The sequence below is a fragment of the Stegostoma tigrinum genome, chromosome 16 (assembly GCF_030684315.1).
Source record: "Stegostoma tigrinum isolate sSteTig4 chromosome 16, sSteTig4.hap1, whole genome shotgun sequence".
Taxonomy (NCBI): Eukaryota; Metazoa; Chordata; class Chondrichthyes; order Orectolobiformes; family Stegostomatidae; genus Stegostoma; species Stegostoma tigrinum.
In genome coordinates this window covers 56411107-56436675 of record NC_081369.1, presented here as the reverse complement: position 1 = coordinate 56436675, position 25569 = coordinate 56411107, and the positions used below count along the sequence as shown (strand labels likewise).

Sequence of the window (25569 nt, the reverse complement as noted above, 5' to 3'; positions counted from 1 at the left end):
CCACTCCACAGACCCCTCCATCCCTGCCACACCCAGCACTTTTCCCTGCAAACGCAGGAAATGCTACACCTGCCCCCACACCTCCCCCCTCACCCCATCCCTGGCCCAAGAAGACTTTCCACATCAAGCCAATGTTCACCTATACATCTGCTGATGTGGTATACTGTATCTGCTGTTCCTGTCGTGGCGTCCTCTATATCGCGGAACCTTGGGGACCGCTTTGTGGAACACCTCCGCTCGGTTTGCAATAACCAACTGCACCTTCCAGTTGCGAACCATTTCAACTTCCCCTCCCATTCCTCAGATGACATGTCCATCATGGGCCTCCTGCAGTGCCACAATGATGCCACCCGAAGGTTGCAGGAACAGCAACTCATATTCCACTTGGGAACCCTGCAGCCCAATGGCATCAATGTGGACTTCACCAGCTTCAAAATCTCTCCTCCCTGTACCGCATCCCAAAATCAGCCCAGCTTGTCCCAGCCTCCCTAACCTGTCCTTTGTCCCACCTATCCCCTCCTCCTACCTCAAGCACCACCCCCATCTCCTACCTACTAGCCTCACCCTGCTCCCTTGACCTGTCCGTCCACCCCGGACTGACCTATCTCCTCCCTGACTCCCCGCCTCCACTCACCTTTACTGGCTCCATCCCCGCCTCTTTGACCTGTCTGTCTCCTCTCCACCCATCTTCTCCTCTATCCATCTTCTATTTGCTCCCCCCCCACTCCCTATTTATTTCAGAACCCTCCTCCCCTTCCCTATTTCTGAAGAAGGGTCTAGGCCTGAAAAGTCAGCCTTCCTGCTCCTCTGATGCTGCTTGGCCTGCTGTGTTCATCCAGCTCGACATCTTGTTGTTTCAGATTCTCCAGCATTTGCTGTTCCTACTATCTCAAATATTTTTGTAAAACTACTCATCAAAATAACAACATTTAAGACTCCAGTACTTTTTTTGGTCGGTTTTTCACATCTGACTGCCGCACCAAGTTTAGAATCATTGTTATTATTTCAGCAAGTGTTTAAATGCTGTTCCTCATTGACATTCCCTTTCCTGTGTCAGAGGTTTGTGGATTTAAGTCTGAAACTGGAGTCCTGAGGGCAAAAGCCGTCCCTACTACCTACCATGAGGGTTCACCTCTGCCATTCTGACAGCAGTCTACGTACCACCCTGTGCAGATACGTAACCTGTCCTGGATGAGATTTACATCACCACAAATCACTAGAGACAAAATTTCACGAGACTCTGTTCATCCTGATCGGTGACTTCACCCAAGCAAGTGATGTCAAAGTACCACCAACGCATCCCCTGCCCTACCAGGGGACCGAATATTCTGGACCTCTGCTCAACAACAATCACAGAAACCTGCCGCTCCATGCCCTGCGAACAGTTCGGGAAATCGATCACAGCACTGTGTTCCTCCTCTCGGCTTCTGTTCATCAGCAGGAATGGGAGAAACCTTTGCAAAAAAAGCACAGTGCTGGTCCGAAGCAGCGGAAGACAATCTCTGGGACTGTTCGGAATTGGAGGACTGGAACGTGTTCAAATATTCATTGGAAAACCTAGACGAGTATGCCACCACTGTCACTGACTTCATGACCGAATGTGCGGAAGACTGTGTACCAAAGAAGTCAATCCAAGTGTTCCCCAACCAGCAAACCTTGGATGAACCAGGAAATCCACTCCACACTGAAGACCAGATGTGCACATTCAAGTTGGGTGACCAGGACCAAAACAAGAAAATCCAGATATGGCAAAGCCATCAGGGAGGCCAAGAGACAGTACCAGACCAAATTAGAGGCTCAGACCTACCAAACAGACTCTCGCCATCTGTAGCAAGGCCTAACCAACGTTATGGGGTACAAAATGAAGCAGAGCATGACAGTAGACAAAGACCCATCCCTCCCTGATGCTGTCAGTCATTTCTATGCTCTGTTTGAGCAGAATGCAAGCAGCGTGGTCATGCCTTCCCTAACAACCCTGGATACATCTGTTCTCTCCGTCACTGCTTCAGACGTCAGATCAGTTCTTCCTGGGAGCCACCCCGAGAACAGTGATGGATCCGGACAGTGTCCCGGCTAAGCACTCTGATCCTGTGCGGACCAGATGGTGGAGGTATTCACTGACATCTTCAGCCTCTCCGGCCGATGAGCCGAAGTCCCCACCTGCTTCAAGATGACCACCATCATCCCCGTACCCAAGAAAACACATGTATTGTGCCTAAATAACTGCTACCCCAGTAGCTTTGACTTCAATAATCGTGAGGTGCTCCGAGAGGTTGGTCATGGACTGTATCCACTCCAGGTCTCCAAGCCCACTTCGAACCCCTACAGTTTGCTTACTTTCATAACAGGTTCACAGAGGATGCCACATCCCTGGCCCTGCACTCATCCCTGAAACATGTGGACAACAAAAACACCTACGTCAGACTACTGCTCGATGACTACAGCTCTGCCTTCAATGCTGATCTCAGTTCCACCTTCCAACTGGACCCTCAGCTTTCTGACCCTGAAGAAGGGTCATACCCAAACCGGTGACTGCTCCTTTCCTCCAGATGCTGCCTGGCACACAGGCAGTTCTTCCAGCCTCCTTTTTGACTACCTTGGGTGGAGACTGTTGGGATGCGCTATGACTTTTGCGTATCAGTGAATGTGAGACTTGTTGTTGAACGTAATGGTTTTGAAGGGGTTGAAGTTCACGTTATATTGGACCCATTCATTCTAGTGATATTTCACAGTCTGATGGGCCAGAGAAGGTGTTCGAAGAGAGCAGATGTATCTGTACCAGCTGACTACTGTCTTGGCCATAATGCCTGAGCAAACATTGTTCTTTTCACCATCATGCAATAAACCAGGCTGTTATCTAAAACATTGACTCTTCTGTGAATAAGTCAATGTTGGCATATCTCTACTGATTATAAGTAGACAGGCCCAAGACAGAAGGATAACTGGCAGCAAACTACGTGAAACAACTCTACCCATTCACATACTAGTAGAGGCAGCAAATAGCCTTGTGTACTGGGAGTGGTCATCAGGGAAGGTGTCACAGACTATGTTGTGGACCAGTTGTATTCGTCAGCGGTGGACAACATCATAGTTCACTCTTTGAGTGTGTTTAAAGTAGGTTGGTAGATTTCTGATCATGTGCCATGCAAGGTTATGGCGATGGGGTGGGTAAAAGGCATCAAAGCTTTTGATCTTGCATGCTTGATGGGCTGAATGGTTAACTCCTGTGTTGCTGTGTTCCTAATACAGGAAATCTGGGATGCCAGTTTCTTATTTCAACTGGGTGACCTTTGGTCATGTTTCCTGAATTAGCGAAGATGTTTGCGGTATATTCATGTTTGCACAGATATGAGCAGGATTCAGGAATCAGCTGAAAGTAGCACTCGCTCTCCCTCTTCTCCTGTATGACTGTATGTTTATGTTTTAACAGTAATGTTCTAGCAAGTCTGAAAATAAAGGCCAAACCTCCCAATTGAATATATTTTGAAACTTGTACGTGGCAACAATTAATTAGTGCAATCATTCCTGCCACTAACTTTTTTTCTTTTGTTTGTCTTCCCACTTCTTGTACCTCCTCTTTATTTCAAATGGGAGAAAATTTGTTAGTCCTTCTTGTAATCCATCTTTATCTCCTGCTAAGGTTAGGAAATCTGCCCACCCCACTGTGGGAACCTGAGAAATTTTAGTCAGATATTTTGTGAGCAAAATTATTGTTGGAAAGATTAGTTTCCAGAACCACCTTTTATCAGTAACTTACTGGCAAAGAAAGTTGTTTCTGTCCTCAAATGTGCTGAACCATTGAGAACTAGATTCAGCTGGATAAATAAATGTGAGGAGGGCACAGCTGAGATTCAGAATTGTCAGCCTGACTGATTAACAGCTTGTGTTTCTGACCAAGCAGGATGGCCACGTAAGATTTAAATAATTGGTCCATTCATCAGGTTACCAAAACTATTTATTTATAGAGGAAGAACCTCCCTGGAGCCCTGATCAGTAAGTTTACCTCTGGCAACATTGCTCTAATTGAGCAATTGTCCTATTGCCGATTTTGATCTTGTGTTCAAAATAGTGGCAGTATTTGATTACAGAACAATGCTAATGCATTTGAGTTGTGCCAAATGATTAAATTCTAAGTAATTTATGTAAATTCCTGATTGACTTTTATGTTATTGCTGCAACTAAACTCATTAGTTTCTCAAAAAAATGAATTATTGGGGCCAAAAAAGTTGAATTTTTTTTATGGACCTTCACAATTTATTAGGGAGGCAGTGGTGCTGTGGAATTGTTGCTGGACTGCTGATCTAGAGCACCAAATAATGTTCTGGAGACGCAGATTCGAATCTTGCCATGGCAGATGGTGGAGTTTGAATTCAATTTTTTAAAAAATGCCTGGAATTGAGAATCTAGCCATGAATTTATTGTTGAGTTGTCAGAAAAAAACCCATCTGGTTTAATGCCCTTTTTTAGGGAAGGAAACTGCCATTCTTATCTGGTCTGGCCTATATGTGACTCCAGAACCACAGCAATGTGGTTGACTCTGAACTGCCCTCTGGGCAATTAGGGATGGGCAATAAATGCTGCCTTGCCAGTGACGCTCTCATCCCATGCCGAATGTCAAATTTCAAAAAAAATTCAATGAGCCTCCAAACTGTTCATTAAATTTGAAACTCAAGGAATGAGGTCAACTCTTTTTAACGTGATTTGAGTGGTAGAAGACATTAGAAATAATGACTTCAAAAGACAGTCTAAATTGGACAGAAGATACTGGACATCATATTGAGATTTAGGGATCTTATGCAGTTGTAGTGTCCCTACCTCTGATCCAGGAGGCCTCTGTGTTCAACCCCCACTTGCTCCCAGTAATATGTAATAAAATTTTTGAACAGGTTAACTTTTTTTGTCCATAATTGATCTAAACTAAAACAAACCGATTTCCCCTAAGGATTTTTTTGAAAGAAACCATATTCTTGGAACAGTGGAACAGTGGGTAAAATTGTTATTTCCACACCCCCCCCCCCCCCAAAAAGTCAGATTATACCTAAACAAGATGGTTATTTTTATATTGAGTGCCTTTTGTTTTGACGAGAATGTTCAGCTTTATCTTATGTAGAGAGATTTTTCAACAAAACCATTTTAATGTACTTCCCTTTCAAAAGATGAGTGCCCCTTGGGTTGGGGAGAAATTGGTTTTCAAACTGAGTAGCAAAATTATAGAGTGACAATGGGAACTGCAGATGCTGGAGAATCCAAGATAACAAAGTGTGGAGCTGGATGAACACAGCAGGCCAAGCAGCATCTTGAGCACAAAAGCTGACGTTTCAGGCCTAGACCCTTCTTCAGAGAGGATGATGAAGGGTCTAGGCCTTTTGTGCTCCTGAGATGCTGCTTGGCCTGCTGTGTTCATCCAGCTCCACACTTTGTTAGCAAAATTGTAGATACTGCTTTATAAATGTAGAATTTTCCTGCGGCACATGTAGCTATTCTCTTTTGCTTTGTTGAAGTCTCATTCTTCCTCTGCACTGTGTGGAAAACCAGCTTTCACTGAAAATATTTTGCCCTTATTTCCCCTGTTCCACCTTTTGTCAAACTAGATAGACACACGCAAACCTTTCAGTTTGTCTTTTCTGTAGTGACCTTGGGATAACCCAAAGTGCTTTTCAAGCGATGAAGCGCTTTACAATCAAATCACTGATGCAGTGTAGGGAAGTGACATCCAATTTTGACACAGCAAGCTTCCAGAAACGTCCAAGTGATAATGCCAACATGATCTGCTATTTTTATTGGTGTTGGCTGAGGAGTAAATATTGACCAGGGAGTGCACTGTTTTGTTCAACACTATCCAAAAGGCTTTGACTTTATCTTTTGACTTTATCTTCTGTGAAAGGTGGAGGGAATTTTACAAGAAGTCTTTAGGCGAAAGAGCTAAGGTACCAGATTCATAGAACAGGCATGTCTGATTTGAAACCTCATCTCCTTCTCAAAGTCCTGCTCTACATTTAATGATAACCCTTAATAAACAATGATGCTGAACTTATCTGATTACAGCCTTCCTTTTTTGTAACCGCAGCAAATGCTGATCAGTTTTAATAATATATGCCAACTGGCATGGTTGCCATGGAGATTTGGATCTGAGTTTGACCCTCTGTTTCCAGAGACTGCAGTGAAATCTGATGATTTTAATTTCTTTTGACAGCTGACTGGATCAAAGGCCTTTCCACAGCTTCTTAATAAGCAACTGAATTGACATACTTTCATCCGATTTTTATTTTTTGCTTTTTTTTGGTGGTAAATATGCAAGTAACATCTGTTTTGTTTCTCCTTGTCCTCCCCCACTCTCACCCCCAAACCCTAACCACCTTCATCTAGTTCACTGAGGAATACCTGAAGAAGATCCCAACGTGTGAGCTGCCCCGTGTGATTGTGGTTTGTGATGGTTCCTGTGGTGGTTCAAGCTCTGTACTTGGAGTCAGCTCAGACTACATTGTGGAGTCCTGCAACGCTTATGGTGCTAATGCAGCCATAGAGAGAGCAGACCAGCGACAGGTATGGAATAATTTCCTGGTGACTTTTATTTTTTCATCCCTGTTGTTTCAGCAAGTTCACAATGGCTTCTTTCACTCTACTGTCCTGGTACACAGCTAAAGACTGCCCCCCCTTCTCAGAGACACCATCACGTTTTTGTTTTGGTTCCTGTCTGATGTCTCCCATGCAATTGCTCACTATACCAGGAGATGCAGGGATAACTGTAGGGGTCTTCTGGAACAGTGGTAATGTCCCTACCTCTGGATCAAGAGTTCTAAGTTAAAGTCCTGCCTGCCTAGGATGCAAGACCTACTAAGTTGATTTAGGAGCATCCACTGATTTTGAAGTATGATGGCTCCATAGACTGTAGAAAGTAAAGAAGCCACTTGCAACTGTGTAGCTTGAGGTCTCCTCTTTATGCGTGCTATGCAAAGCTGGTTCACTTGATTTGCTTCCCCTGTGAATAGTTTAAAAACTGCCAACTACACACACACCAACAAGCTGTGACCCTTTTTCTAAATCAACTTAGTGTTAGCTTGGGGCATTACACTGAGTACTGTCGTCAGCTTGGTCAAAAGAAGCAATATTAAAAGGATCGAGTGGAAGAAATAAGTCATGCATAGTTCCCTGTCACACCCATGTGATTGTGTTCACCTCTCTCGCCCAAACACATCTGATTTCCACCTCCTTTCCCTATTATGATCATTTTTCTTTTTATCCCCCCTCACTCCTTGTTGCCCTCCTTCACTTTTTTAAAATTCATTTGTCGGATGTGGGTGTCGCTGACTGGTCAGCATTTGTTGCCTGTCCCTCGTTGCCCTTCAGAAGGTGGTGGTAAACTGCTGTGGCCCCCTAGCTGTCGGTTGACCCACTGCTATTAGGAAGGCAATTCTAGGATTTTGACCAGCGACAGTAAAGGAACAGTGACATATTTCAAGTCAGCATGGTGAGTGACTTGGAGGTGGTGGTGTTCCTATGTATCAACTGCCCTTCTCCTTCTCGATGGAAGTGGTCGTGGATGTGGAGGGTGCTGTCTAAGGATCTTTGGTGAATTTCCATAGTGCATCTTGTAGGTAGTACACGCTGCTACTGCTGAGCATTGGTGATGGAGGGAGTGGATGCTTGTAGTGTCAATAAAGCGGGCTGTTTTGTCCTGGATGTTGTCAATCTTCTTGAGTGTTGTTGTGGCTGCACTCATCCAGGCAAGTGGAGAGCATTCCATCACACTCCTGACTTGTGCCTTTATAGGTGGTGTGACAGGCTTTGAGGAGTCGGGAGGTGAGTTACTTGCTGCAGTATTCCTAGCTTCTGAGATGCTCTTGTAGCCGCTGTGTTAATGTGGTGAGTCCAGTTGAGTTTCTGGTCAATAGTAACCCCCACGATGTTGATAGTGGGGGATTTGGTGATGGTAACACCATTGAATGTCAAGGGGTGGTGGTTAGATTGTCTCTTATTGGTGATAGTTATAGCCTTACATTTGTGTGGTATGAATATCACTTGCCATTTGTCAGCCCGAGCCTAGATATTATCCAGATTGTGTTGCATTTGAAGATGGACTGCTTTAGCATCGGAGGAGTTATGAATGGTGCCGAACATTGTGCAATCATCGAAGAACATCCACGCTTCTGGCCTTATGATGGAGGGAAGATCATTGATGAAGCAGCTGAAGATAGTTGGGTCTGAGACACTACCCTGACGAACTCTTGCAAAGATGTCCTGGAGCTGAGATGATTGGCCTCTGACAACCACAACTGTCTTCCTATGTGTTAGTTATGACCGCAACCACTGGAGCGTTTGCCCCTGATACCCATTGATTCCAGTTTTTCTAGGGCTCATTGATGCAACACTCTGGTAAATGCAGCCTTGATATTGAGGCCTGTTACACTCACCTCACCTCTGGAATTCAGCTGCTTTGTCCATATTTTACCCAAGGCAGTAATGAGGTCAGGAGCTGCGTGGCCCTGGCCAAACCCAAACTGGATGTCACTGAGCAGATTATTTCTGAGTAGGTGCTGCTTGATAGCACTGTCGATGATATCTTCCATCATTTCACTGATTCTATCAAGCTAGTACAGCTCAGAGTCACCATGGTGCACCTTTTATCTTTAAGGTGGTATATGAATGAAAGCTTATGTTCCAGTACACTTCAGTGACTTTTTCAATCTCACATAGTAAACCAACAAATACAAATGTAACTTTCCTCTTATTCCTGAGATGGCTCTTCGCCTTTAAGAAAAGCTGGAACTCATCAGCTTGTTCTGGGAAACAAATTTTAATTATATTAATGATATTGGCAGCCTGTGTCTCTTCACCTGGATTTACGCAGGCTGTTAGCGCATTCTTAAACCATTCTATTTAATCCGATTACTGAACTCTTCGAAATCTGAAGGCGGGAGCGCATGTTAGTAAGATGGTGGAAATGGGACACTTGCCTTTATCAGTCAAGGCATATCTTCCACAGTCTGCTTTTGTGATTTATGTTGGAGTTGTACAGAACTTTGAGACCACAGCTGGGGCAGTGTGTGCAGTTCTGGTTGCCACCTTACAGGAAGAATGTGTTTGCACGGTAGAGGGTATAGACAGAAATTCACCAGGATGCTGCCTGGGAAGGAAAGGTTGGATTGGCTTTGGTTGTTTTTATTCAAGCAGAGAATACTGTGACTTGAGGTGAAAATGATGAAGAGGGGCATGGACAGAAAGTGTAAGGAGCAGCTGTTCTCCTGTAGTCGAAGGCTTAGTCTTGGGACACTGGGCTCAGGGTGAGGTGTAGGTGGTTTTGGGGGAATGTGAGGAAAGGCCTTTCCACCTGGAGGGTGGTGATAGCTCGGAATGTGCTGCCTGGGAGGATGATGGCGGTGAGTCACCTCACAGCCTTTAGAGAGGACTTGGATGAGCACTAGGCATTCCATTTCAAGTCTGTGGGCCAAGTGCTGGCAAATGAACCACTGCATTTCAAATAAAAAGTGTGTCGTATCTCTTTATTTAAATCTTTCACCTCTTGCCTTTTAAAATTTAAAAAAAAATGCCCCTGGCTTTGAAATCCCCTATTTTAGGAAAAGGACACAGGGTGGCAGAGTGGCTTAGTGGTTAGCACTGCTGCCTCACACGCCAGGGACCTGGGTTCAATCCCAGCCTCGGGTGACTATCTGTGTGGAGTTTGCACGTTCTCTCTGTGTCTGCGTGAGTTTCCTCTGCAGGTATTCCAGTTTCCTTCCACAGTACAGAGGTGTGCAAGTTAAGTGGATTGGCCAGAGATGTATAGATTAGGTGGGTTATAGGGGAATGGGTCTGGGTGGGATACTCTGAGGTTCGGTGTGGACTTATTGGGCTGAAGGGCGTGTTTCCACACTGTAGGGATTCCATGATTCTACAACACCTGCCATTCATTTTATCTTTTGTTTTGAAATTTGAACTTAATTACTGACTTATTGCCTAAACGTTGGTCCAAACTACAAATTGTACATAACATATGAAGTAAAACTACCACCTAATGAATATAACAGGAGGAACTACTCTGCAGGTGAGGGGCACCCCAAGGAAAGTCTGTTGGAGCATGATGAATTAGTTGGTTCAAAAATTGCTAGTATTGCCAATACAAGTCCATATCTATCGCAGATTGTGAATATTGGGTCAAGTTGTTTTATGTGCCTTTGCAGAGGAAGACAAATTGAATGTGAAAGAGAGTAGAAAGGCAGATGAATTAAAGCAGGAGAGTAGGGGGTAGTGAAGCAGCAAGTAAGTCAGTAATATTTTGTTACATCAATGTGTCAGTTTAAATTACACCCTACAATACTTTGTGACATGTCTTTCTTCCCCACTGCCTTCTCAATATCCCATTGATCAGTAAATTGTCGGTATGATTTTGGCTGACAGGTCAATGTGGTGACAGCTTCCTTAGATGCATGTTTCCTTTCGATGAAGTGGGGGAAGTTCTGTTGGGTTTTCCAAAGACCCACATTTGCTACATTTCATTGAGAGGCATTGGATCAGCTTTCTATACACTGAAAGCTAGCTGTATCAATTGTAGCACTTTTGAGCTCTCCACTACTTCTCTGTAATAGCACCTCGGCTGGTATTCTGGTTTGAACCAATAATTAATTCCAGCTAAGTTTGAAGAGCAAAGACATGATGTCACTCCCTACTACAAGTTGCATCTCCTTGCATCCAGTTTCGCTCTGAATCTGCCCTTTCCAACATCTGTTGGCCATTTAATCTGCCTGAACCTGATTAGTCACAGCCGTTGAGTACCCACGAGCCATGCACTGACTTTGCAATCTAACATTGCACCAAAGGGTTTTTGTGTTTAGTTCAATAAAGAGCAAGAGAATAACTAGGAAATGAGCAGGACCCATGAGGGAACATAGGAGTCAATGTGTACGTGGGCTCACTCCTCCACGAACATTTTGAGTTGGTCTTCACAGTGGGGGAGAAAAACAACACTGATAACTGCAGGACCAAGACACTTAGGAGAGAGAGTAGTAATAGCTGGATTAGCAGATTTAAATGTGGATAAATCTGCAGGCCAGGATGAGCTGTATTCTAGGCTTTTCAAGCAGTTGATGTCAGGGGCTTTGCAGCAATTTTTAAAGCCAATTTCGAGCCATAAGTGAGGTGTTGGTAGATTGGTGGGGACAGCAAGCATTGCCCTGCTACTTTTTTTTTAGAAAGAAAGATAGACAAAGAAGTTCCAGGCCAATTGGTCTAACTTCAATATTAAGGAAGTTAGTGAGTTTTGAGAAGAATTTTGGCTCAGGTTGAGGTTCTGGACGTGAGTTTGCTCGCTGAGCTGGAAGGTTAGTTTTCAGACGTTTGGTCACCATTCTAGTTAACATCATTAGTAAGCCTCTGACGAAGCGCTGGTGTTATGTGAGAGATAATGAGAACTGCAGATGCTGGAGAATCCAAGATAATAAAGTGTGAAGCAGGATGAACACAGCAGGCCAAGCAGCATCTCGGGAGCGCAAAAGCTGACGTTTCGGGCCTAGACCCTTCATCAGTCTGATGAAGGGTCTAGGCCCGAAACGTCAGCTTTTGCACTCCTGAGATGCTGCTTGGCCTGCTGTGTTCATCCAGCTTCACACTTTATTATTACGCTGGTGTTATGTCCTGCTTTCTATTTATATGTAACACAAACAGATAATTAGAAAGTGGGACATAACACCAGCGCTTCATCGGAGGCTCACTGATGATGTTACCTAAAATGGTGACGAAACGTCTGAAAACTAATTTTCCAGCTCAGCGAGCAAACTCTCATCCATTTAAGGAAGTTTTTTGAGCTAATTCTGACGCGCAGAGCGTATATGTTTTGGAGGGGCGTGGATTAATCAAGGTTACGAGCATGGATTTGCTAAGGGAAGCCTGTGTTTGACAAATTGCATCATTTAGTTTTTCAACTAGGTAATCCATTTGCTGTTGTCTATTTAGACGTTAGCATTTAAAGAAGGTTCTCCATAGCAGTTGGTCAAAAAGAATCCAAAATTGCCTGAGGTAGGGTGACAATAGTAGATGGATGCTTCTGTGACTGGAAGTCTGTTTGCGGTGTGGTTCCACAGGGTTTGGAGCTGGGATTGTTTGTGTTGTGCATTATGGTTTGAAATTTAAATGTCAGAGATTTGACCATAATGTCAGTGGATGATCCACATCGGTAGGGTGGTAAACGATGAGAAAGATAGCCATAAACTGCAGGAGGGTATCAACAAACTGGTCAAGCTTGCATAACACTGGCAAATGGAATTCAACTCCAAGACTGAGATATAATGCACTTGGGGAGGGATGTGGAAGCAAGGGATTACACAGTGGCTGATAGGACCCTCAACAGTACTGAGGTTCAGCAGGGCTTTAAGGTGCATATCCAGAGATCATTGAAAGTAGCAGCACAGGTAGATGACGTGGCTAAGAAGGAATGTGGAATATTTGCATTTGTTAGCCAAGGCACAGAATACAAGAGGAAGGAGGTTTATTGCTAGAATTGTTTAAAAAAAAAAGCACTGCTTAGTCCATGACTCGAATACTCTGTGCCGTTCTGCTGGTTACTTTTATAGGAAGGATATAATTGCATTAGAGAAGGAGATTTACCAGGATAGTGGCCTCGGCTGAAGGGTCTGAGCTAGGGTTGAAGATTGGGCTTGTTTTGCTTGGAGTAGTAAAGGCTCAGGAGAAACAGAAGAAATACTGATAGAGGTGTATATGATTTGAGGAGCATTGATAAGGTAGCCAGGAAGGCTACCTTATTATTTTTCATTTGAGGGGTCAATGACCAGAGAACAAGTGGCTTTGTTTTGAAGAGGTAGAAAGTTGAGAGACGGTGCATTTCTCCTCTGGTAGGAGTCTGGAAGTGACTGCCTGAAAAGGTGGCTGAGTCAGAAGCTGTTGTAACTTTTGAACAAGATTTAGATATCCCTTGTGTTGACACTGCTTCCAATGCTATGGGCCAAAAGCTGGAAATTTAGATTATTGTAGTTAGATCTTTGATATGGACATGATGGCATGGGCAGCCACCTCTTGTACTGCAAAATCTTGCGAGTCTAGACTAAAAATTCTGGGATATTTTTTAATACTGAAAGTGTTGGAGGTTGAGGGGTGATATTATTGTGGTGTAGATCAAGTAAGTGACAAAGGCCTCTTTCCTAGGGTAGGGGAGTGCAGATATCGAGGGCTTATTATAAGGTGAGAGGAGAAATGTTTAAAAGGGACAAGACGCTGAGACACGCATGCAACACCATACACCACGCACTGTCTGTTAAATGAACTGCCAGTGACAGTGGTACATGCAAGTGCAGTGGCAGCTTTCACAAGGTAGTTGGATAAATACATAAATAAGAAAGATTTGGAGGGAGGTGGGACCAGTTTAGTTTGGGAATGTGGTCGGTGTGGACTGGTTGGATCCCCAGAGGGTCTGTTTCATAGAGACATAGAGTAACACAGCACAGAAACAGACCCTTTGATCCAACTTGTCCATGCTGACCAGGTATCCCCAAACGTATCTAGTCCCATTTGCCTGTGTTTGGTCCATATCGCTCTAAACCATTCATAATCATGTAGCTGTCCAAATGTCTTTTAAACCCAGGCTGTATGACTCTCTCCGATGCTAAATTTCAACACCACCTCAAACTTAAAAACCAGGTGAATGAGAACTTAAATTCCCTTCCTCTTTTAAATTTCTTCCGGCTCAAAGACGATCACCTTCTTCCTTCCTCACATCTCTCCATTCTTCTATTCTAACCTCTTGTGAAATGCTCCTTGGTGTTAGCTGGCATGTCTTCAGTTGCTGAACTCTGGTGTTGTCAGGCACTGCTTCTTCGCAGTAAAACTGAACCAGAAATCCCCAGTTGAGGCACTGCAGTTTTGAGGGGAATGTTAGCCAACATTTCTGACAGCGCATTGTTCTACTAGCACTGTGCTGAAGCATTCCTTCACCTCATATCCTGCAGTCCTCCTGCAGGGCTTGAAACCACAGTCTTCTGACCCAGAGATTAATGGTACCAACACAGACAAAGGTTTGGCAGACCTTTCCTTGTGCAGCTACATGTTTCAAAAGAACAAATTGACACAGATCACATTTTGAGGGTTACTTTGTTTTTAAATGTGTTTCTTTCTAAGCATCTTATTGTCCATTGTTAGTTGTTCTGGGAAAGTGGATGTGGGATTTGTGGGAGGGGGAGGTACTGGCAATGGCTTGAAACATTCTAAGTTAGTGGCTTGCCAGGTCACTTTGGAAAGCATTTGGAGTCGGGGAAAAAAAACCATTTAAAATATGGACTATGATGTTGACCCAAACAAGTAGAACCACACGCTTCTGATCCTGACGATTACAATGAACAAGTTGAATTCTCATGACATTTCAGCCGTCTTGGCCATTTCCTTGGATTAGTTGAGGGTGACGTTTCTGTGCCAATTGCACTCATAAATTGCAAATAATGCTGCCTTACTCCAAACAATGTTTTAAGGAGTTTTGTTTTTAAATATATATCCCCATCAAGGCTCAGCTCTTTGAAACAAGGCTTTGAAGATGAACTTTAGAATGGTTGCAGTAACACAAAAGGTTTCCCAGGATTCTGGCATGTGGATCCCCCTGATCATTTAGTCTTCTCACATCAAAGGTGTTTCATGCACGGTTGGCAGGTGTAGAATTGCTGCATGTTGAGGTTTGGTCCAGAGTCCAGTTGGAATTAATTGGGCTGTCAACTGAAATCTATGTGGGACCATGTTTGGAATGGTTCTTTCTCACCTAGCATAAAGCTGCACATCTGGTTTTATGATGTCCATGACCTGTTCTCTACTATCTCTCTCATCGCCACTTGCCAAATCTGCCTGTGTTTGACACCCAGCCAAGTGTAATATGCAAATTGCACCTTTCTTCGATTAAACTCTGAGAAAACCAAAGACATTCTCTTTAATTCACGTAATAATCCCCTGTCTCTGTTCCTATTCTAGCAGCCTGGCCAGCGTTGCTCATTGAAGCTGGATGTTTGCAAGCCTTAACATATTAAAGGACATGGGAGTAGGAAAGGGCTGGAGCGTGGCAATGATTTGTAATGCTCATTTGGAGAGCTGGGGCAGACGTGATCAACCAAATGGCTTTCTTCTGCATGGCAATACTGCTGTGATTCAGCTCAATTTGACCCTGCTGAACCATTCGATAATATCATGGTTGATGTATTTATGATCTCAGCCCCACTTTCCATTTCCCCTCCCACCTTGAGTCCCTTTTCAAACGAAAACCTATCTAACTCATTATTGAATAAATTCAATGACCCTGCCTCTACTACTTTCTATTAAAGAACTTCACAGATTAACTGTCTTAACTGAGTTTTGTACCCATACTCACTTTGCCACAAAGACCACCCCCTTATACCTCACTAACAATGAGCTGTTCTCTCCCAGCCTCAATCATCTGTCCAATCTCAGACTTGTTTATCTCCAGACTTGATTACACTATTAGCAATGGAACAGGATATTCTCGTTCTCCAAACACCTCAGCGCGCATAAAACTCAGCTGCTAGTATTCTGTGCCGCATCCCCGGGCTTTTAGTAACCCCATTTTAATGCTATTCCTTTCGGTTCAAAGTTAGTAATTACCTATTCTGATTCTACTAATCATCTTTGGCAGATTTTAAATGATAAAGAACACAAAATATGCAACAGCAAACTGATACTTATTTGATTTCCATATGATGCTAACCTGCATTTATATGGCTTGATATGTAAAATTGTTCTTCAATTTCATGACATTTTGTACACTTCTGAGTCTCATCATGTGGAGTCATTGGTTATCTTAAATAACTAATCCTAGACCATTACATGAATAGCAACAATGCATATTTAGCATCTTTTAAAGATTTTTGCAAGAAGAATAGATACTGATCAGCCATTTGGAAAAGAGTAAAAAGATGGAAAGCATTGAAATTGAGGATAGTGCTAGCCAGAAGGGATTTGATCATGAGGAACTGGAACAGGAATAGACTGTTACGGCCCTTTGAATAGCAGTGTAGACTCTAGGATTATGGCTGATTTGATATTCCTTGCATCCTCTCCGATTTGGTGAGCATTCTGGAGACTGGGGCCAAAATATCTCAAGATTGGGCCCAAAGTAGACATTTTGAAGCATTTAAATGCAACAGTTTTGGAGAGGTGAAGCTTCTGTCAATGAGGGCGTAGCTGCCCAAGATAGAACAACTGAAATCTGGAATAGAGGAGGCAAAATTGAAGGTAACTGCATTGAGTAGTGAACTGGGAGGGGTGAGGCCAGGTGGGGATTTGAAAACCAGGCTGACTTTGTAAATTTAGGGCATGGCCTGACAAGGAGCTGGGTCAGTGCATAGGTATGAGTGGGACTGATGCAAGATAGGATAGGTTTTGTGGGACTTCGGGTGATTTCCAGTTTAGTGTCAGATGGTAGGCTGACCAGGAAACATTGGAGTAGCCAAGTCTAAAAGTAACCAAGCCACAGTTAAGGGTATTCAAGGAATTTGATTTGAATGGTTCATAAACTGTTGTAGTGCACTAGTAGTTTCCTCACCTCTTGAGCCAGGAGGCTTGAGTTCAAGTCCACCTGTTCTAGAAATGTTGCACGACATCTCCAGACAGGTTGATTCCAAAAAAAGTTGGTGCCTAACGACACTTGTGGTAATGTCACAGGCTGTGAGCCAGGAGGCCTTTGCTGAAGACCCACCTGCCACCAAACAATACTAATGACCTCTCTGAACAGACTGATTTAATAATGCCTTGATAGTACATAGTTCAACCTGTTCACATCAAGTTCCCTGCGTTTGACATTTTCACAAAGATAAAGTCTTAGCTCTCTGCCAAATGGTAACTGAGGTGGAATGGTAACACACTCTGCAAGATGAATAAATTTGCAGGTTTTTGAACTGTTTTGAGGTTTGCTAAATCATCTGCAAAGCCTGATTTATTATTCTCCTGCAGCATTTGCTTTGAGCGACTTAATAAAAGACACTCTCCACGAGGCAGCATTTGTTTGACATGGATTCAAGTTGACTTGTCTGTAGTGAATACAGACCAATGGTTAACCAATCATTAAACAAACTAGAAAGGTCCCTTCCATGTTTTGTCACTGAATTACGTACAGCTTTCAGTGAGATTTTCGTCAGTGAATTTGTCAGTTTTTTAATCTCTGGATTCCAAAAGCCAGCAAAGAGACTTGACATCGCCGCTTGTGTGTCAGCGTGGCCTTCAGCTATATGAAGAAAATTCTTTGTTAAAAATCTTAAACTCGATACCAAGCACTGGTACTGTATGCATCGGACACATGGGAAACATGCAACAGATCCCTTTAAATCCCTTGAGAAATATCACCGCTGATGATGCCGCGGCAAAACCCTTTAAATTTAAATGCATTTTCCCCTTCCTAGCCAACGCCTGACACTGATTATGGTCAGTCAGCTGTGAAGAGTGAGTCACGTTGTCCATGTCTGTGTCTGTGGGAGTCGGTGTGGTGGCGGATGAGGAGGAGACGAGAGACAACCCACACCAAGAACATCCTGAAAGTCTTCCCGAAAGTTGAAATAACCCATTCATTAAAACTCTTGCCAAGTCTGCATAAAATGGAGAAGCATCTGGAGAATTGACTTAAACTTGTTGCCCAGGAGAGATTAGGGTATTTAAAAACCTGCTCTAACTATTGTATAGCTATTAAACTGAACCCCTGCTTCATTACTGACTGTAATATCCCTAACTAAATGTCCCTGGCCTTAAGAAGTCATGGACCCTGAACAACCAAGAGCTGATAAACCAGAGCAGAAAGAAATCAGCTATTGGAAACATGATGGCTCAGTGGTTAGCACTGCTGTCTCCCAGTACCAGGGACACTGGTTCAGTCTCACCCTTGGGCAACTGTGTGGAGTTTGTACATTCTCCCCTTGTCTGCATGGGTTTCCTCCCACAGTCCAAAGATGTGAAGGCCATATGGATTGGCCATGCTAAATTGCTCGTAGTGTTCAGGGGTGTGTAAATTATGTGGGTTTATAAGGGGGCGGAATGCTCCAGGGGTCAGTGTGAACTTGTTGGGCTAAAGGGCCTGTTTCCACACAGTAGGGATTCTGTGATCTATGACATGATAAAAGTTGCTGGAAATCACAGTAGGTCAGGCACCATCCATGAAGAGAGAACAAACTACTTTTTCAAATCTAGATGACTATTTATCAGAGCAAGAATTGGGATATGATGGACTGAGAATCCCCAGCCGTCGCCCAAACCCAAACTGACAAGCTGCATAGCCACTGGGCTGACCACTGTAGGCCCTAAATCATTTACTGCCATCTTGTCCACTTCTCACATCCGTCCTAGTGCCATGCTGGCCTGTTTCCTCTTTCACAGGAGCTGTCCGAGTGCACTGTTGAACATTGAAATCATAAAACTCATCCCACTAACTGCTTCTAAAAGGGACATGGATTTTATTGATACTCTGACAAGTTCACAACAGGAGGCCCTTGTCAAGGAATCTCCAACTGTAGAACACATCTAAAAATTGTTCGTTGACCAGGGTTCTTCCGAATAATTGAGTCCCTCAATATATTTTGCCTTGCATATAACTACAAATCCTAACTTCAAGATCCCATTAACCTGATTTGGCAAAAGTTGAGCTCTTGTCGGGGTGGAGGTAGGGTGCCAAGTGGATGTTTCATTGGCTGGACTGTTCTGTGTTACAGACTGTAGCTCCAAAGTTTAAAATTTTGTTATTACTGAATGGATGTGGATAAGAACAAGTTGACCCATCATTGGAAGTTCAGTTGTTTTCCAGTCTTCTCTATTAATTTGATCTGTCCATGACTTACAGGATCACTTGACTCTGATTTTGAAGTGCGGCTCATCCATGAAGCTGGTGGCTATTTCAAATGTGTTAGTGCTGAAGGAATTAGAAATGGAGAAATCCAACTTTTTTAAATTTGTTATTGCATTCGTGTCTCTTGAACTGATCTCCCTGGTGATGCTTTTATCTTGGTTTGACAAGGCTGAGTAGCAGCGTTGAAATATAGTTTGTGCATTCAAGGGCCTAGTGCCATTGTCTTCCCAATCTCGCTAACTGGCAGGTGAGCTATTTCATCGCTGTGTGAAAAAAAATTGCGAGTATGAGCTAAAGCAAGAGTTGATAATTCCTTGACACTGACTCTGTTTCCTGGTTTTAATGTCTTTACGTTTAAAAAATGGTAATTTCTGTCTGTAGATGGTGTTGTTTATTCCACATGTCTCCTGGAGTTCACCTCAATCTGTGGTCAGGTGATCATTGCTGCTATTTTAGATTCATGTTTTAAAGTGATGAGCAAATGAAGCAAGCACGGCGTGAGAGGGAAAAATCCCTTAATGAGTAGTTATGGTATGGAATGCACTGCCTGGAAATGTGGTTGAGCCAATTCAGTTGACTCATTCAAGAGTGCATTGGACACTTACTTTCAGTGGGAAAATGATTTTCTTGTTTTTATTATTTTTATCATTTACTCTAACCTCTCTAGCTGCTACATGAGCCTCTGAGGTCTGTGCACTGGGTGTTTGGAGAAATCAGAAATGAATGCAGTTGCTCAGCTTAGGGCGAATGTTGATCGCAGCTCACTTGTAATGCTGTAGGAGGTTTGTGAAATAATGAAGTTTAATTCTGAATAAAATTTTAAGACGATGGATAAATTAGATAAATAATTACATCGAAGAGATTTATTTAGTGTAAACAAGTGACTACTTAATAGAGTTTTCTATCTTTAATAAGACATGATATAAATGCAAATCTTTTATAGATCCAGAATTTGCTGGAATAAGGCATGACTGTGATATTCCAAGATGGACTAATTCTTGTACACTTCAACTGACAATATTTTGTTTGAGTTGCTGTGTGATAAGAGCAGCAACACATCTGACCCATTTTTCTAATCAATCTGTTCAGAGATTTGAACCCATATCTCAATTTGGGGGTGGGGATACTGCCACGTGTGCCACAAGAGAACCCTTTAGCAAAACATCTGAAAGCTTGGTAATAATGGGACCAACAGTGTACCCGCTTAATCACGAAACTTTAAGAATTGATAAATTCACATAGGAGGGAAGACAAATATAAGCTAGGTAGAAAGAGAAATATGGGGGAAATGAAGTTTTTGGTTTAAGTGAAGAGGGTCAAAGGAAGCCTTTATTCAATTTGTGTTTGTTTTAACAGTTAAAACCATCTTCAAGAAATTAGATGTCTCACTTAAAATTATGCATTTTCTAGATGGAAGAAGTTTGGCAGTCATTGAAATTTGTAACTCATTAAAAAGGTACTTGGGCTTTTATTTAGCGGCATTTGTGCTCTTTAAAAGGTAATTAAAAGACTAATGCAGCACCTTAATGAATCTGTGTTTGGGTAGTAAGATACGATCAACATCTTTTGAGTGAACAACAATTGACTTTTTCAAATATAACAAGAGAAATTCTTAATCAACTTGTTCAGACATATTATGAAACACCGCTGCAGGTAGAACTCTAAACTGGGGCTGTTCACCCATTGTTGGATCCACTACTATGCTGTCACGAGCTCTCAAACATAATTGTATCCAGATGGTGGATGTGAGGACGTTTTGCTTGGAGCCTTGTTGAGCCTGGTAGTTCCAGATGATCAGATGTTGCTACGACATAGCTCCTTGGTTGGTAGCTTTAAAAAAACTCTCACGGTGATAGTGAAATTCAGTCAGTTGTGAGTGATAGCACTTCCAGATATAAAAGAAGCAAAAAATAAGACCGCTCCAATTACACACACTCATTTGCTTTACTACAGTAAAGAGACTTGCACCTTTTCCTGTTGCAGGATTGAGGGCAAGCTGCCATTATTCTCACAGCCACTGGTGGATTTCTGTAAATGTGTCAACAGCTCGTTCATTCACAGAGTATCTCTCCCTCGTTACAAGTTGTGGCTGATTGTTGTACCTTAACAGCTTAAATGCTATTACTGGTCCAGATTTCACTGAGTATTTCTGTTTGGTGATGTGCACTTGTTGAATTTTCTGCTCAGTGGCCTCTTGGAGAGAAGTATGACATAGGGAAAGACTTGCTTGAGAGAGGAATGCTGTAGAATGAGAAATCATAAATTAAGCACAAAATTTAGGCTGACTCTACACTGCAGAAGCCACAATGCTGCATCTTAACACTCGCTGTGACTTTGGACTGTTCCAAAAGTTCCTCTTCAACTCATAACGTACATTTTGAACAGTTATTAGCAGGACTGAATTTGTCCCGAGCAAGGTTAGTGTAACAATAGCAAGGTCGCCTTCTCTTTTTTACTGATGCGTTTTGAGACCTAAGTATTGACGAAAGCAATTTTTTCTGCGCTTCTTTGAATTATCCCTCTGCTATTTCCTGTCTACCTTGCGCTTCTATTCGGGGATCAGTGGGGGTAAGTTGTTGGAGGGGATTCTGAGAGGTAGGATATACATGCGTTTGGAGAGACAAGGACTGATGAGTGTGGGAAATTGTATCTTTCAAACTTGATTTAGTTTCTTGAGGAAGTAATCGAAAAGATTGGGGCAAAGCAGCAGACATTGTTTACTTGGACTTTAGTAAAGTCTTTGACAAGGTTTTGCATGGTCGACTGATCAGTAAAGTTGGATCACGTGAGATCCAGGGGAGCCTGCCAATTACATACAAAATGAGCAACAATAGAAGACAGAGTGCTAGTAGAGGGTTGTTTTGCAGACTGGAAGTCTGTGACCAGTGAAGTTCTGCAGGGATCGTTGCTGGGTCTCCTGTTGCTGCCATTTATATAAACGGTTTGGATGAGAATTTAGGAGGCATGGTTAGTAAGTTTGCAGAAGACGCCAAAATTGAAGTAATAGATAGTGAAGAAGGTTACCTAAGATTACAAAAGGATCTTGATCGATTGGGCCAATGGGCTGAGGAATGGCAGATGGAGTTTAATGTGGATAAATGTGAGGCATTGCATTTTGGTAAAGTGAACAAGGTCAGGACTTGTACATTTAGTATTAGGGCCCTGGGTAGTGTTGTGGAATAGATATTTGGGGCTTCAAGTACTTGGTTCTTTAAAAGTTGCAAACAGCTAAACAGAATGATTAAGAAGGCATTCGGCACGCTTGCCCTCACTGCTTCATTGAGTATAGGAGTTGGGATGTCATGCTGAGGTTGTACAAAACATTGAGGCCTATTCTGGAGTACTGTGTGAAGTTCTGGTCGTTCTGTTATGGGAAATGTATTATTAAATTAGGGTGCAGATTCAGCACTGAGTTGAGGAAGAACCCCTTCACTGAAAAGGTTGTGAATCTGTGGAATTCCCATCCAGTGAAGCAGTTGAGGCTACCTCAATGAATATCTTTGCGTAAAAAGCAGATCTTTGAACCATAAAGGAATTCAGGATTGTGGTGAACAAATGGGTAAGATCAGCTATGATCCTATTGAATGACAGAGCAGGCTCAAGAGGCAATACTTGTGCTCAGACATGTTTTTATTAAAGGAATTAGCTCAATATTTCTGGAACTGGAGTGTTTTGAGTTATAAGGAGAGGCCGGAACTGTTTTTACTAGAGAGTAAGAGGTTGAGGGGTGACCTTGTAGAGGCTCATAAAATCATGAGGTATACAGATAAGGTGAATGGTAGGTGCCTCTGTCCTAGCGTAGAGGAGTTCAGAACTAAAGAGTTGAGAGGAGAAAGATTTAAAAGGTACCTGAAGGGCAACATTTTCAGACGCTGGTTCGTATGTGGCATGAGCTGCCAGAGGAAGTGGTAGATTCGGGCACAGTTACAGCATTTGAAAGACATTTTGAGCAGGCTCACGAATAGAAAAGGTTTAGAGGGATATGGGCCAAATGCAAGCAAGTGGGGCTAGTTTGAGAAACCTGTTTGGCATAGACAATTTGGACGGAAGCGTCTGTTACTGTGATGTATGAGTCTGAAAGCTTGGTTGTAGTTGAACATTCCTGCTGTTGAAGATTAACTTTCAGCTGTGTAGATGACAAGATTGTGCACGAGGCTTCCACTGAGAACCATTTCCCATATGACCTCTCATAACTTGTGCAGACTTTACAGTTAATAGTTAATATTAATCAATGAGTAATACTGTGCTACTTGTCAACTTGCATCCAGTGCATAAAAGTATCAGGAATTGAAATAACGGTCTTTTGTCTGAAAGATTGCCTGTGGATCCATTGCATTGTTCAATGAAGGAGGAAATCCATATTATGTGCACACATTTAAAAGCTCTGCAGCTTACCTGGTTCATTTCAATTCTTTCATGCCTCCCACCCCTTTGGAATTGGATTGAGAAGCTAATAATTCTCCATTATAACAGACAAATTGCTGGCAAAACTCAACAGATCTGATAGCATCGTGGGAGGAAGCAGAGTCGATATTTTTAAGTATGGTGACTTTCTTTGTCATCTAAAGAGTCACCAGATGTTGTTAACTCTGGTTCCTCTCCACCCCGATGCTGTCAGACCTGATTATATTCAGCAATTTGTTTCAGTTTCAGATCCCCAGGGTCTGCTGTTCTTTTTGTTTTATATAAAAATTCCATTCTGTAAGGATAAGACCCATTTTTCTTCGTACTGAGAGGCTAAACATACATAGAGTCATTGAGTAATACAGCATAGAAACAGGCCCTTCGGCCCCAACTGGTCTTTGGTGGCCACTCAGCAAGTTCCAGTTGCCTGTGTTTGAGCCATATCCCTCTAAACCCTTATTGTCCATGTATCTAACCAAATGCTTTTTAAATGTTGCTATTGCACCTAACTCAACCACTTTCTCCAGCAGCCCATTCCACATGTGCACAAATCTCTGCCTGAAGGAGTTGTACCTCAGGTCCTTCTTAAATCTATCCCCCTCACCTCAAAACCGTGTCCTCTATTTTTCAATTCCTGTCTCCCGGAAAAAGACTATATGCATTCATCCTATCCATGCCCTTCATGGGAGAAACAAATGGAAAAAATGCAGGAAGCAGCTAACTTGGAATGTTGCTGTCCGAGGTGCACAGGAGTGGTAAATGAGTTTGGCATGTAGAAATTCTGCAGGACATGTCAACCTGTGGGAGGAAATGATTCATCTTTGGGCAAAACTGCAAGAAACTAAATTTGTGTATTTTGCCTAAAAACTCCAAGATGCTTCACTGGAACTTTGAGATTTTGAAAGGTCCTCCGAGGGTAAAGATAAACCCTTTTACATCATCTCATTTTTGAATAGGTATCAAAGCTAAACTTTCCCCCAGTAGTCTTTGCTCACCACCAAAGTTGAAATGAAATCCACGAAAATTTCAATTCCCTCCTCGGATGACTGTCCGTGTGGAGTTTACACATTCTCCCTGTGTCTCTGTGGGTTTCCTCTGGGTATCCACAGTCCAAAGATGTGCAGGTTAAGTAGATTGGCCATGATAACTTGCCCATTGTGTCCAGGCCATGCAGGTGAGGTGGGTTAGCCATGGGAAATGCAAGGTTACAAAGGGTAGGGGTGCCAGCCTGGGTGGAAGGGTTGGTGTGGACATGGGCCAAATGGCCTGTTTCCATACTGTAGAGATTCTATGATTTTGAAATATATCTGTTTTACATTTTTTAGGGCAACAGGAAACAATAAATAGCTCAACTCCAAAGACTCAATTGATAAATTATTACTCATTGTTTATCCATGCTAGCTGATGCCACTGTAACCTTCCAAATGCTTGGAATTGAAGTGGTGACAGCTGTAGAAACCCTGGTGATGGCCTTTTTCAGAAAATTATAAATTCTAGCCTGGCTTTAGCAACCAGAATCACTCATTATTCACATTGCTGCTTCTTTTTTTTTTGAGTGATTCACAGCTGCATTTCAAGAGTGTAACATTAGGCAGAACATCTAGACAATGCAATAATATTGCGCTTTTCTTTGAACTTGTGAATTATTTCACATTTTGATCTAAATTGATGAGACAAAACCATTCTTTGCTTAGGGGATTTTGGCTTAAATAATCTTCCTGTGGAAGTTATTGGATTTTGGGTTGCTGGCTCTGATTTTTGTGCAGCATTAGCGAAAACCCAAGGCGTACACTTGCACTGTTCCGTGACTGAAATTAAACAAAATATAAACATTAAACCTCATTTTTAGCAGCAGGCATCAAAGAGACATAAATTATGAACTTTCTACCCCTGTCACAGCATGGCATTGGCCTGAATCAAAGTTTAAACATTTCCGAGATAACCATGATACACTGTTCTGTGTGTGTTTGGATCTCCCTGCAGTTTTTAACGTGGTTGATCGTATCATACCACACCCTCTTCCACCCTGTCTCGCCTCTGTGGCCCAGCTGGGAGGAAGATTTCCCTTGCCTGACTCCATTTTAATCAGAGAATCTTGCAATGGATTCCCTTCCCTCTCACTACCTCAATACAATATGTTCTTGACTGCTCCCCTTAGGTCCCGCTCAGCAAAAGTCATCCAAAGACATGACATTTAACAATTGTTGTTGGCAACCACTGGCTAAGGAGTCCCATTGCCCACCTAGGACATTTCGTGTCACTAGGAATGGGTTCAGTGGGTCCTTGTGTGTCCAAAGAACCTGATCCTAAAGCCGCATCTCTGTCCTTGCATTTGGCAGGTA

The 25569-nt window shown here is 42.8% G+C and overlaps 1 protein-coding gene across 2 annotated transcripts in view; it reads left to right on the top strand.

The window, feature by feature from the left end:
- The window catches only part of si:dkey-234i14.6 (uncharacterized), a 130992-nt gene that overhangs the window by 41595 nt on the left and 63828 nt on the right, over window positions 1–25569 (top strand). For both annotated transcript variants that reach the window (XM_059651769.1, XM_048546192.2), the window contains exon 2: window positions 6367–6543. In XM_059651769.1, coding sequence (XP_059507752.1) covers window positions 6367–6543 — 177 coding nt within the window. The remainder of the gene's footprint in view (window positions 1–6366; window positions 6544–25569) is intronic.